The 14,144-nt window shown below is 40.9% G+C and overlaps 1 protein-coding gene across 11 annotated transcripts in view; it reads left to right on the top strand.

Annotated features, from left to right (window-relative positions):
• NHSL1 (NHS like 1) overlaps nucleotides 1–14,144 on the top strand; it is a 180,379-nt gene that overhangs the window by 75,176 nt on the left and 91,059 nt on the right. Inside the window, exon 1 of one of the 11 annotated variants that reach the window (XM_085575306.1) lies at nucleotides 635–14,023. The exons of the other annotated variants lie outside the window; for them this stretch is intronic. Coding sequence (XP_085431432.1) covers nucleotides 13,693–14,023 — 331 coding nt within the window. The 5' untranslated portion in view covers nucleotides 635–13,692. Of the gene's footprint in view, nucleotides 1–634; nucleotides 14,024–14,144 lie in introns of those variants that run through there. 11 annotated transcript variants of the gene reach the window in all.

The following is a 14,144-nucleotide window of genomic DNA, read 5'->3' on the forward strand; positions in this document are numbered from 1 at the left end:
AATTTCCCATCTGGGTACTGTTTGTATGGGATATTGGTAAGTTTTGTTTATGCTTCTTGTAGCCAGTAGTCATTGGTGCCAGAGTCTTTGGGCAGGTGCTGCAAGAATCTCTTCAAAATGTGGAACCAAAAGCTATTTAAGACTCCACTTCTAAACGACTGGGTGGCTTTTCTTGGATGATTGCCTCATGGTCCTGCTGGGAAAAATTTAAGCCTATTTTGTTTTATGAGGGCAGACTAAGAAGAGGTCCCAGATGCAAAATAAAAGAGATGATGAGAAAGTGATGGGAATTGCTCCACAGAGAGGAGGAACATCTAGGACATGAGATAAGCAGCTCTGACTGAACCCTTGAAGTGTTCAGACCTGGAGTATATTTTACATGAGACTTCTAAAATGAACTTTTATTCTTTTGTGTTCTGTTTTTGAATGACGTTTGTCAGGTCACTGAATAACAAATTACCTCATACTTGCCATAAATCAAAACAAATTTCAGAAGTTTGCTCATGTGAGTTGGTAAGCAGGACCAGTAGTTGGCTGGCAGGCAGCAGAGTGTGTGCACGCAAGGTTGAAAATACTTAGTAAAGTGAGTGATTTGCTTGTAATTTCTTCAGCGCTGCCAGAGCAGTAGTTTGTTAATAGAAAGTGTAAGGTTGACTCTGTTGTGCTGTAAGGTCATTTTTGTAAAAGCAAGCAGGCTCTTGAAGGGCATTTGATCTTCAAAGGGCCTTTTATTTCTTTTCATTTCTCAAAGCAGTTAATAGCTATTTGACCAGAATTTCACTTCCGTGTCAGAACAGATTGTGGCTTTAGTAAATGGTTTGTATGCAGGAACACTAACGCAGGATGTATATGCCTGTGCTTTGCTCCCTGCATGCTAGGACACAGCTTTAATCTGTGCTTTGAAGATTGTTTTTAAACCTATTTTGCTGCTGAAAAACTTCTAAAAGGGAGTTTGTGTTTGCAACCAGTAATTTTTACTTTTGACTTTTGGTACATTGATATTGTACAGCGATGCCAGATTAACTTCTAATGCCTGTGGGATGGGATCTTGCAAGATAAAGAAGAACCATTGAGCCCTGCTGCTGGATTCTGTGTAACTTCCATAAAGTTTCTTGTGCTGCCTTCTTTAGCCTGTGCTCACGCTGCAGGGCAGAGATGGGAAAGGAAGTTTTACTGATGGATTAATGGTGTATTAATTTTTCTGTGTGATTTACATAAAGAACCCATTGTACCAGCTGGAGGGGGAGGGCAGAATTCCTGCTGTAATTGGGCAGCAAACTATGAAAGCCTCCCTGCCTGCCTGTAGAGGAGATGACAATATGTCATTTTTGAAGGGAAGGTGTGGGGAGGTGTAGATTGTGCAGGGTTTATTTCCTCTTCACAGGGAACAATTTGACTCAACTTGTAAAATCCGCCTGGATCATAAATCTAACTGTGCATTTCTGTCTGATCAGGATGCTCTGCCAGACTGCCAGGGATTGCCAGGGATGAAGGGAGTGTGGGATTATGTATTTGGGCAGGAGAAACTTGTCACAGCTGTCTTTTATCTAGGGCTGCGAGTCAGGCTTGCAGTGTTGGAAGAGTTTGAGAATCCATACCTGGCAGAGTGATCGTCTTACCTTTGTATTCAAAGGCTAAAGCATATGTGATAAATGCCCACTTGTGTTCTTGAATTAATTTGTTCCACTGCTCTGTTGCATAACTGCTTGCCAGCCTTTGTAAAACGGAGGGCTCTAAACAGTATTGTCTTTGGTGCTCAAATTAACCACATCACTAAATTAACACAAACTAGAAAGAAATGAGAGGCACAGCAGACATAGCAAGTGTTATAGAAAACCAGACTATTTTAAGCTAGATGAAATTTTAATAGTTTTTCAGCTATCAGAATAGTTTTCCCTCCAGTTCTTCCACAGGTAAGTTGGTAAAAAGAGTAAGTCTGACAAATCACAGGCTCTCTTTCTCCTAAATGTACGTGTAAAGACATGAGTGTTAATAACAGAAGCTGGAAATGAAGGAATTGTTCTTTCTGAGCTGTTTCTCTTCCTGTCTTTTTAAACCTCTTGTTTTGCCGCTCCATTGCTCCTCCAGGCTCAGATTGCATTCCCACGAGGCTGCTGGGTGACAGGCACAAGGCAGCATGTGTTGCGTGGTATTTCACCAGCAAAGTGGCTAATCTGCCTTGGCTGCAAACTGGAGCTTGCACACAGTATATAGCACAGAGATTGGCTGGATTTGTCAGTTTGAAATGAGCAAGAAGAACAAAAGTAAATGGTAACCGTGAACCTGGGGCGCTCCCCGGCGTCCTGATCCCTGCATATGTGGAGGTCAGGGGCTGCTGCTCCTTTCTTCTTTTTAAAATGTAAAAGGTAGGGCAGAGTGTTTTGGTAGCACCAATCAGACTTCACATTTGGTAAAGCTCTTAGTAGAAGAGATGGTAAAAGTTGACAGTAAAATACAAGTTTGGTTTTTGAAGCATTTCTTGCTCAGCTCTCTTCCTCCTCAGTCAGCTGGAGGCCCTTTGAAACGAGGGAACACCGTAACTCTCATGTTTCTTCTTTAATCAGAGGGTTTAGTTCAGGTGCTTTACTTTCAGGAGGAGCACGTATTTTCAGACTGAAGCTCAGAGCATTTTTTTTCCCTTTAAAAACCACTTTATTGGAAAAAGACTGAGAGGAGTATTCTTTGAAATGAAAGTAATTGGATGTGTTGCAAAGGATTTGTGATGGGTGGAAGAATGGGACAGTGGTTCGTGTGTGCCTGTGCTGTTTATCACAAGTACTACTAGCAAGTAGCTTTGAATAGAGATAACACATGAGTTAGTTCATGGCACAGGCTTCACCATATTTACTTTAATTTTTTCAAAAAGGAAATGAGTCACATGGCAGAACATCTTAGCTGAGCTTTTCTGGCCAGGTGCTGGAGAAGCACAACTAGTAATCAGGTCTGGCCACAGGTGACAATGCATCAGAAGAAGCTCTTAACACAAAGTTTTCCCAGCTCTCTCCAGTTCCTGTCCCTGTTTATTGCTCTGATGTTTTACCCACTCCCTGCATTTCACTTGGTTGCTTTCCAATTTTTCAGCATCACAAAAGTTAAAAGTCTTGGCTGCTTTTTACTGCAGGTTATATTACCTGGAAAACTTACTTAGAGTCATTGGAGAAACCTTGTTTCTCAGGTAACTGCTGTGTTTTAATGATTGATCAAACCCAGTTCAGAAGGTGGCAGCCACTGGCTCCATGTCTCAATCTTCAATACCAAAAGGGTGAAATGCCCATTTTCTTTCCTTGCAGAACCAGTCTAAATGTAAGAATTTGTTTTAATGCTAAAAGTAATATTAATAAATAACTCTTTATGGGTCAAGCCTTTTGTGTCCTTGCAATGTGTCTGATGGAAGCAATCCTAACATCCTTATGGCAACTCTGACCAAAGCTGTCAGTTAACTTCCTAATGACTTATGATGGTCTGAGAACATCACACTTACCAAGGGGTCAGATCTCCATAAACTGAACAAATACTGAATTGTCACAGTGGCAGTTTGTAGCATAATGCTACAAACATTTTGCCTCATTATGTTAGTAAAAATTATGCCCTTTAGTTATGCCTATACTACCTGTGATTGGTTAAATGTGCGTTATGTAAGTTTAATACTACCAGATGTGTTTTTCCTCATGTTCCAGAGGCAGACATGAGACTCAAGACCTTTTGGTTCTTGGAGCTTGTATTTTCAGTGTTTCCTTTAGAAACTCAGGGTAAAGATAGGCAACTCTGACCTCACCTAACAGCAGCACCAGAGTATCACCCCAGTCTTTAGTCCAAATAATTTTTAAATTCTAGGTTTCTAAGTCGTTAATATAGTTTACAAGGGGATTTCAGGAACAGACAAGTAATCACATTTTTTTAGTAATGAGATGTATAACTATTAAGTTTCTATAAGCAAGATTACCAAATCCAGACTTCTTGTTGCTATTCCAATTAAAATAATTTTATTGGGCTTTTTTTCCTGTATGTTTTTGAAGAAGATCTTGTGTTCAAAGTGGGAAAAAGTCATGCCAGTTACTACACAGATAAAGGCCCATAAACCCAAAGGGAGTTGTTAGCATTTGGAGAAGCCATAACATGTGATGGATTGTAGTGCTGGGGCATGTGTGTCTGTGAAAAGGATTCTTGAAGCTTTGGGCAAGTCCATAAATAATCATTTATGGAAACCTCAAAAAGCATTTGTGTAAGAGCCTGGAGTAAGTCCAAAACAAATATTATATGCTTTTATATACCTTTTTGTGAAAGCCTGCTTTTTTTTGTTTGGGTTTTGTTTTGGATGTTTCCTGGGATTTTTGGTTTTTTGTTTTTTTAAACAATAAATTAATGTTTATTTAGTAAGTATAAGCATACATATGCAAATATGAATGTTTGAAAGGAAAAAATAATGAGAGATTTGATATAAAAGCCAATTTTCTGTCTTCTACTACCTTTTACATGTAGGTTCTGTGTGCAAAGATGAAATTGGATATAGTTCTATGCATTTGTAACAATTGGTCAAGCTTATATCACATTTTTGTGGTCGGACTGTTGGATGTTGTGCTTTTATGGAAGCACAGCTGGGAGCAGAGGTACTACTTCAATTACTGATGTATGTACTATTTGTCTTAGCATATTTTATCGTGGCACGGCAGAGAGTTCTGTAAAACTTCCATGATATACAGTGGCAAACAAAAGTTTTCACGCTGGTAAAACAGCTGGGGACAGTCACAAGTCCTGCATTTAACTATAACGTGAAGTACTAATTTTTGGTGTGCTTGTACATAGAGAAAAACTTAGTCAAGACTTTGCAGACTTTCCTATGTCTTCTGGCAAATATTGCCACAGATGGGAATCTGAAAATGGGTTTGCTAAGCAAAAATTTGTAACCTACAGAAACAAGTTTAAACAAAAAATGTTGGTATCACAGAATATTTGCATTGGTATCACAGAACCATTTGTTTAAACCCACATCTCTACTTCTGCTTTATCAAAAAAACTATGGACCAGACATAATTGTTATTTATTATATGAAATACTTGCCAAATTCCAATTCTTTGCTATTTTGAAAGTGCAAATATCTTCTATTTAAAAAGAAATATAATTTTTTATTTGATCTAAAGTGTTCAAGGTAAAAACAGAAATTATAAAAAAAAACCAACAAAACAAACCTCTATAATTGTATAAAACTTGGTGCAGTCCTTCCTTCCTTCCCTTTTTCCCCGGCTGCTATCCCAGCATGTCTGTGCCTCTCCAGGAAGTAGTGACAGGATAACAGCAGTCTGTGCTAAAGGACATTTCCCAGTAGATTTTTTTATGCAGAGTTGTGGCTAGTTTCAGTGCCTATTCCAAAAGCCATAAGTAATGTAAGCTAACTGTGTTGAAGAGCCTTAATCTCTCAGGGGATTGTAGAATGTTTTTTGTTAGGATGGAGGAGCTGAAGGGAAGAACAGTGTGGTGTTGCTGAATCCCCGTGTGTTAGAGCCACTGTGTCAGAAGCGTGATTTTCTTAGGCAGAGGGGAAGTTAACCCCTGGTGTTTGAGAACTCCTGGGGCAGATCCCAGTTCCTTCTGGGCAGCTTTGTGCTGCTGTCAGGTGAGACCCTGACTGTGCTTGCCTTTATTGACACCTTGAATTTCAGGTTCAGAGTAGCTCCAGCCGGAGTTCTCTTGGCTGGTTGCACTGTACAAGACCACAGTGGTGGGAAACGCAAACAAATTGAGCAGTATCTGACTTAACCCTGTGTTTCCGAAGTTACAGGGACACTGCAGCCCAATTTGTCTGGTAGTTTCTGTGCTGTTTGGATTAGCAGGCTTGCTGGTGCAGCACTCCTTGGCTTGCTTCTTTGTGGCCATGACGAGACAAACGAGGTGCTGTGGTTTTCTTTCTGAGAGTGTATTGCTTTGAAATGTTTCCAGTTTTACTGCATGATATATAAATTTTTCTATACTTTTATATGCTTTATATGCTTTTTCTTATTCCCAGGGTACCCCTAAGGCTGAATACTAGGGGGAAATGTTTCCCCCTCTCTAGGGGTCAAAACTGATGCCTCCTGACATTCATATTTTACTCTTAAGGAGCTATATTTTGTAAAGCAGACTGGATGTTTTCCAGTGATTGGATGCACTGTTTGAGCTGAAACAACGTGCTGGATGTGCTTTCCCATGCACTGCTCATCGTTATAGAGAACATGAAAAATTCTGTTTGTTTGCAGTTGTTAGCCAACTGTTTCAGGAATTGTCCTCTGAAACTGAGGGGATCTTTGTCTCTAGCATGGTCATAGCTCACCATTCTGGCAGAATGTTGCAAATATAACAACTTCTTGTTTTTCTTACAATCTGTTAGAAATGATAAGAAAGTGAAGGTGAAGGTTAAGAATGTGGCTAAATAACGAAAGTTGATGAATTCTGAAAGAGCACATTTAGCTTCTATTATAATATTTGGAACAATTAAACAGGGTGGATTTGACAGTTTGTGATTTAAACTGTGAAATAATTTTTCTTCTTGTCTTTTAGCTGCAGAACTTCAATAAAAATAAAGACATTAAACTCTAGGTTTGCCATCCACCTAATTTGTTTAGGCTTGGTTTGGGTGTTTGCTTGTTTTTGCTTATATTTATGTATTAATATAATTTATCTACTGGCCTCTCCTGTTTGTAAGTGGAAACCTCTGTGTTGTTGGCTTTTTTTTTATTTTCCTGGAGAATTGAGGTGTAAATGCTGTAACAACTCAAATCTGTAGCTTGTCATTCCAAAGCCTGAGCTGAAGTGGGTAAAATGTAAGGCTTGGGTGCTTTTGATACCTAAGCAAGGTGTACTTTCAGCATGTGAACGTGTTGGACACTTAAGAGAATGGGACATTTTCCATCCCAAGGAAAGGTACTTAATATGTACACTCTCTGCTCCTTCTAGAGCTTCCCTTACATGGCAGCTTCTGCCTGTCACTTTATCTCCCTGAAGCAGATGGGTTCCTTGGACACTGAGTCCTGGTGAACTTGTAGTGTTTGGAAGGCAGTTATGGGCTGTGAATTGGGTGCTTTGCAACTGGTGCATCACTTACCCTTTTCTCTGAAATAAGAGATCTGAGCAGCACCATAGAAGGTTTTCATATAAAGCTGCTCAGAAGTTGTCAGGTCAAACACCTAAACAAAGGGAGTGAGTGACAGGGCTGCATTTTGCTTGAGATCAGCATGTGGGGATGTTAAATAGAAGTTATCCCTGGTCACACTTTCTCCAAGCTAACACAGGTCTGCAGTAGCAGTGCACCAGTTTATATTGTGGATATTGGAGGGGACAGGAGAGGTTTCTGCCCACACCTCCTCTCACTTCTTGCTTGAACTGGGGGCCGTGTCCATGAATCACGGTGCAAGAGCTTTGATGGGAGAAGTTCTTGGAGAGAGGGACAGCTTTGCTTCCTGACTGCTTTGGAGGGGCGCCTGCCCTCCACACACTCTGTGCCTAGGTTCATGCAGCATGTCCCCATCAGTCACATCCTGTCAGACCTGCTCCTGTACCTGTTCACTTTCCTTTTGCTTGTTTGCATGTCTGAATTTTATTTTTTTTCTTCCCCACGGCTTTGTTTTGCATATGTAGGTGTTTGCTCCCTAATGCAGTGTGGGGGTGCTCAGAGTTTATGTATTAGGTTTAATACTCTGAATCACACTCTTCCAGGCACCTTGCTAATGACTGCATTAATTAAAGAGGGACCTTTGGAAGAAACAGGCTCTTAATTTTGATTCTGTCATTCATGTCTAATTTTAATGTCTGAAATAGGGGCAGAAACTAATGAATAGTGGAGGCAGTTGTCTTTTAGAAACTGAAATGTGTTTGTATTTACTTATAATTTCCATTGAGTCTTTTGTATATTTTTCTCATTTGTAATCCAGACTACCAAAGAGGTGATGAGTAAGGGAGACTGATTACAGCCTACTGTACACTTACATGGAAACTGTCATCCAGGAGTTACTAACTCAATTTTATTAACCTTGAGTCATGCATGCAATGCCATATATGGTAAATACAGCATTTTCATTTCAGAATGAAATGAGGTATTGTGACATGTAGTGCCAAAATCAGGTATTAAATTCTGTGTTTGACTTGTAGCTAGCTTGATCTGGTTTTGCAAAGGGAGAACATGCCCTGCACTCAGTACCACAACTCCTTTCCCACCGGGCTGCCAGCTGGCTCTGATAGTGGAGCTGTCAATAGCAACAGGGCTGCAACTCTTCCATGGTCTCTGTCAGATTGTCATTCAGCTGGGACTGTGAGGAAGACAGCAAATACATTAAATTAATAGGTCAAATAAGGAATAACCCATTTTGTTCTGGCTGCTCTGTGCTGACACTTCTCACATGCTGGGATCTCAGAGAAGCAGCAGATTTGTTTCTGCCCCAGGGACAATGGCATAAAACAACTTGGGGCTATCTCAGTTTTGTAGCAAGGAAGGCATCAGAGCAGGTGGAAATGCAGAAATAGCTCCCATTGCACTACTCATGTGAAGCTGTAACAACCTATAAATGGCTCTGTCAGCCTGCCCTAGCACGGTTACTGATAAGAATACTGGCTCAATTTGCTGCCCAAGGACAGCTCATGCTGAAGTGCCAATTTTTGTAATTTTTGTCAAGCCTTTGAGTGTATTTTGGCCCATAGCTTTAAATCAGAAGACAACTGTGTGAAGTGCTGCTGGGTTTACCTCAATTTTTCAGTAACTATTTTTTGTCAGATAAGCATTGTGGTGGTGTGAATGAAGACAGCTCCCCAGGCAGGATGGATGGTGTGTGTCTGCACACTCATACACATTAGGGCAGAAGAGAAACTGATTTTTCTCTTCGCTGCTTTGTGTTGGTCTGACATTTGTTTCAGCCCTGGAGAGGTTTGGTTTTTTTTTGTTTTTTTTTTTTTTTTTTAATAAAAGACCATTGCTCTGTTTGTTACAACATGCCGCAATTGTGCGTATTTCAGGAAACAACCTGTTCTCCTCATCCTTGTAGGATGGTGCAGCTGTCTTTATGTGCCAGGGTGATAGCAGGGGAATTCATGTGTTCCTCATGCTGCCTGTGGTTTTGGTATTCCTGATTACCCAAAGGTGGCCTCAGAGCATTCCCCAGTGGCTTCTTGTTACCAAGGTTAGTGAAACACTGCCGACATAAATCTGAGGGAACAAGCCCTTGCCAACCTGTGGCAATTTTCTGGAGCAATGCACAGATGACTGGGTAAATCAAAGTGCCCGCGAGGGACATTTTTGTTTTGTTTTAATAGTAAACATAATCAATAAAGCCCTGTTGCATCCATTAATCAAAGCTAATTTGGCACACAACCCTTGCAAAACAATGCATCTTTTTTTAGTTGAGAAGCATGTCTTTTAGCAGCAGATTGAAATTACTGGATTGCCTTTTGTTTTACCAGGCTTTTTTTCACAATTTCTGCTCTAGCCTCTCTTTAAATTTAGGACCATCAGCCACTGTTTCCATATAATTAGTGTGTTTTTCTGGTCATGTGTTAAGGCTCTGTACACTCTGGTCCTACCCGCAAAACCAGGAATGCCCTCTTTGTTCAAATTCTGTGGCAAAGAAATTCCTGAATGAATTTGGAGAAGTTGGTTGCAGATTCCTTTCTTGACCTACAGCAGCTCTTTAAAAGATTTTGCCCTTTCTGTGCCCTTTGTCTGAAGAGTAAGGCAAACAAAAGATAAGACTGAACTAATTCATTACTTCATTGTGTTTGTTTTCTTCCTCACTTAAGGCAGAAGGCAGCCCATTCCTAAAACCATTTATTTTATTAATTTTAAGGCCAAGCACTTTGTGTCTGCACCTGCAAACACTGCTGGGTTTATTGCAGAAGAACTTTTTGTTTGCAATAATCAGAAACCACAACAGGATTTAACAAATGCTGTCTGCAGTATCTGATTGAAAACTCTACCAGTCCAGCTGTAGCTAGGGTAGAAATAAAAATAAAGATTTTTCATTGAAAATAATATTTTGATGAAAAAAAGACACATAGATAAAGGATTTTACTTTGGCTCCTGAGTTGACGTAGAATCAAAGTGGAACTGTGTCCCTCCTTCAAAAGGTCATTGTTTTAGATTAAATTCTCTAGGAAAACCATTTCAAATAGTGTCAGAGGTTTTACTGGAAAAAAGTTGTTCTAATTATGGGCATACATTTTTTTCCCAAAATGTTTATATTGGTTCTGTTCATTCCTGCTACTTAATGGTATGAAAAACTCAATTCTTTCTTCTCTGTTTGATAGTTTGGAAAATTCTGTTTCTGATGCCAGTCTTGAAGGGTGGTACAAGGCCCTGCAGCTGCAAATCTGGAGTGCAAGAGTACCTCTATAGTAGTTGTTTCACTGATAATTAGAGAAAGATCCATTCATCACAATTCACCTGCCTGCATGACTTTTTCCAGGACATCATACATCTTTTTAGCTCCTGCTATGGTGAATACTTAGCAATTTGAGTTACTTTGAGTTACTGCTTTGAAGGTTATACTTTCTGCCTGATCATTTGAGTAAGTTACTTGTTTCATTATGTTTGCTGTGACTTTCCCCAAACTATTTTCTTAATCTTAAATATTTTTTGAAATATTTCTTTCCTTCCTCCCTGTATGAGGAAACTCCACCCTTAGTCCTCAAGTAGAATAGGTAATATAATATGTACTATCAACTGCAAGAGATAATAGCAAAATATTTTTTTCTTGCTTTGGAGTTGTAAGAATATTTGGTTTTACTTATCAAAATAATGTTTAACATCTTTTTTTCCAGTGCTTGGCTTCCAAATCAGTGCTGACTCTAAAGATATGCTGGGGCTGATGGAACCTTTCATTATCTTCTGTCTCTTATCACCAGTGGGAGCACAGGGCCTGATGGGTTCTGGGTCTGGCTTTCCTTATTGCTTGAGCTGCCTGCACACTACATAGTGTGGCTTGTGTCAACCCTCAAATTGAAAATTTTGTTTTTACTCCAGCTGTTTTCTTTGGATAGCTTTTCAGGGTATGTTTTTTTTGTTGTTGTTTGTTTGTTTTGGGCTTTTTGTTTTGTTCTGTTGCTTTTGGTTTTGTGTTATGCACAGCTTGAAAGGCAAACATATAAGAAGAATTCAGGCTTTAGAACAATGATAGTTGACACCCATCCAGGGTATCAAAAATGGACGTCTCCAAGTATTGCTTTGGTTCTAAAAGGGAACAGGGCTTAATTAGATATCCCAACAGCCCTGCCAGTCAGCTGGCAGTTGAATTGGGATGCACCTTGATGTGCAGCAACATGTGAAGTGGGACAGAAAGAGCATAAACCCTCATCATTTTTTCCTGTGAGTTGGGCAGATTTGAGCTGGATTTACTTTCATGCTCATTTTAATGGTTCAATCTTTAGTATCCAAAATGTGGTGACCGTATGCACATATTTTTCTTGAATTTATTTTCCTCACATTCTGTTGCATTTTCAGATTAGGCCAGCTAATAGAAATGGCAGTAGCAATGTTATGTTTCAACAAGATAAAAATTACACTGCAGCTTTTCTTGTAGTTGTGCTCAGAGAGCTGATAGACGTTTCAGTGAGTTGAGGGTAAGGGAGAGGATGAAAGATGTGGTTTGGTGTTTCATGTGGTTAAAACATTTATATTTAAAAGATCCCATTCCCTATTAAACATGGATATATATGCACAGTTCTTCATGTCAGTTGTGGTCTCCTGTATGGATCTAGTCTATTTAGCATCCATTTGCAGGGAGCAGTGCCCCCCTGAGAGGTGGCAATGGCAGATGGTATAATGGCAGCGGGGAGAGGTGCTTCTCATGTCCTAGGATAGCTGTGGTGGGATATGTTCTTTCACATTTGTAGCTGTCTCTTGGTATCCAGTACAACATGTAATGCCTTCCAGAGTCAGCATATCTTGTAATATAGCTGTTGGAAGATATTTTCATATTCTTTCCATAGCGTTCACCCAGGTGTGATGGGGAAATCTGGTTGCCTAGAGTCAAAAACTGCAAAATGAGATGCAGGGTGTAGGGGAACTGATTCCCCGATGGGAATTTGATTTCATACTGCAAATGGCCAGGCAACAGAAGAGCTGGAGCAAGGAACTGACAGCTTCCTAGAGGGCAAGGTCCACTACCTTTGAGGCAGTCAGGGGGATATCAGACCTCCTTACCTCCTTGGTTTTACTACTGTAAAGCTGCACATGTCCTTGGATCACTCATAGAGTCCTGACACACTGAAAAAAAAATAGATGCTGAACTGCTTTAGGCCTGTCTGAGGGTAGATAATTCTGCCCTCTTCCAAAATATGTGAATTTTTATCACTTTTTTTTTTTTTTTTAAGCATTCCCTTTTTCCCAATGTACATCAGGAAAGTGGGGATCCTTTTCACACTTCTTTGCTCCACTCCTGGTGAGGGTGGGAGGGGAAGCTGGTGAACAGGACAGAGTATATCCCCTGGGGAAGATACACTTCCCCAAGGGCCCAAACCTTCCCAGAGGAGTGTGTGCCACTGGTGTTATGGCTCAGAGCAAATAACTTTTCAGCAATTGTCTCTTAACTGTGTCTAATTTCTCAGACACTATTATTTTTCCATAGTTGGCTTCCTTTTCCATTGCCCATGTACAGAACAGACTACAGACTGCTGGTTTTGGTTATTATTTTGGTTTTGGGATTTTTTTTGTAGGTTTGGGGGTTTTTGGGGTTTGTTTATTTGTTTGTTTGTTTGGTTTTGTGGTGTATTTTTTATTTTTTGTATTTTCTACTTGTGTTTTGTGATTCCCCTAGAATCTACTCTGTCCTTTCTTAGTTTCTAGTCGAATGTTGGCAGCTGCTCTCAGTCCCCGGTGATTATCACTGATGTGCTTCTTACTTCCCCTTCCAGGTAATTAATGAGTAGATTTAACAAGATTGGACCTTAAAATCCCTCTGGTATCCAAGTAACCTTCCTCCAGCTACAATATGTTTTTGTTTATTTTGTCTCCATAAACTGTTTACTCCCAGAGCCCTCTGAAAAGTTAGGATAGGAAAGAGCACATTCACGCCCAGAGCACCAGAAAATGGAATTAAGGGAAAAGAGCCCCTTTGCTTCTCAGAGCACACTGAAATCTTGACATTAGTCTGTACTCTTTCTAGCAGGATTTGACAGAGAAAGGGCAGGCTAAGCTATATAAATGTTCTTTTTTGATTTTGAATTATTCCACACACAATTATCTGCCACCACAACCTGCTCACAGTCCACTCTAAAGCAAAGTAACTTTTCTTGCATGAGGACATGTAATGTTATTCTTTAATATTGAAGCCCAGCTAATGGTACTCAGCATCTCATTAACACTGCTTCATTTCAGGTCTGAGTTGCTGTTTTCAAGGTGTCTGGGCCAGGGATTTTTTTGGAGCTCCACCTAAAGATAACATGTGTTTGCATGTGTTCTTTATTTTCATTTGGCTTTTCATGGAGGATTTTAGGATTTGTGATTTTGGAGACAGTTGCAATTCTTGTTTGTTCAGCAAGATAGGCTATTCTGACCATTACCTTGTTCCCCGGTACTTGTATTTCTTTGCTGTACAAGGCGAAGCCCTGTAACAGTCAGTCAACACAACACAGCTTAATTTAGACCCAAATACGGATAAGCACAGTGCTGGTGGCAGCTTTTCCTGACCCTTTTAAAATAAAACGCTCACACGGTTGTGTCCTCTGCAGAAACAGGGAATGATGCAAGAAATCATTTTAGCCACAACATCTCTGCTGCTGAGCAGGGGGAATCATAGAATGGCTTGGGCTGGAAGGGACCTTAGACACCACGTAGTTCAACCCCCCTGCTCTGGCCAGGAGTATCTCCCAGCAGACCAGGTTGCTCAAAGGCCCATCCAGCCTTGCCTTTGGGCGCTTCCCTCCCTAGCGCTGACCCTGGCTGCCCGGGAGCTGCAGGAGGGCAGTGACAGATGTTGGCAGCTGATGCGGCCCGTCCCTCCCGGCAGCCGCGGCCCAGCCCGCTCGGCCGCGATCCGGAGCGGCGGCCGCGGGATGTTCTGCCCGAAAGGTGAGGCTGCTGCCGGGGCAGCGGCTGCCGGCCTGCCCGGCTCGGCCTGGGGCACAGCGCGGGGGTTCCTGGCTCCTTGTGTTGTCCCGATCCTGCGGGAAGGTGCCCGGCAGACAAAGGG

This window comes from Lonchura striata, chromosome 3, assembly GCF_050655825.1.
Source record: "Lonchura striata isolate lonStrDom1 chromosome 3, ASM5065582v1, whole genome shotgun sequence".
Taxonomy (NCBI): Eukaryota; Metazoa; Chordata; class Aves; order Passeriformes; family Estrildidae; genus Lonchura; species Lonchura striata.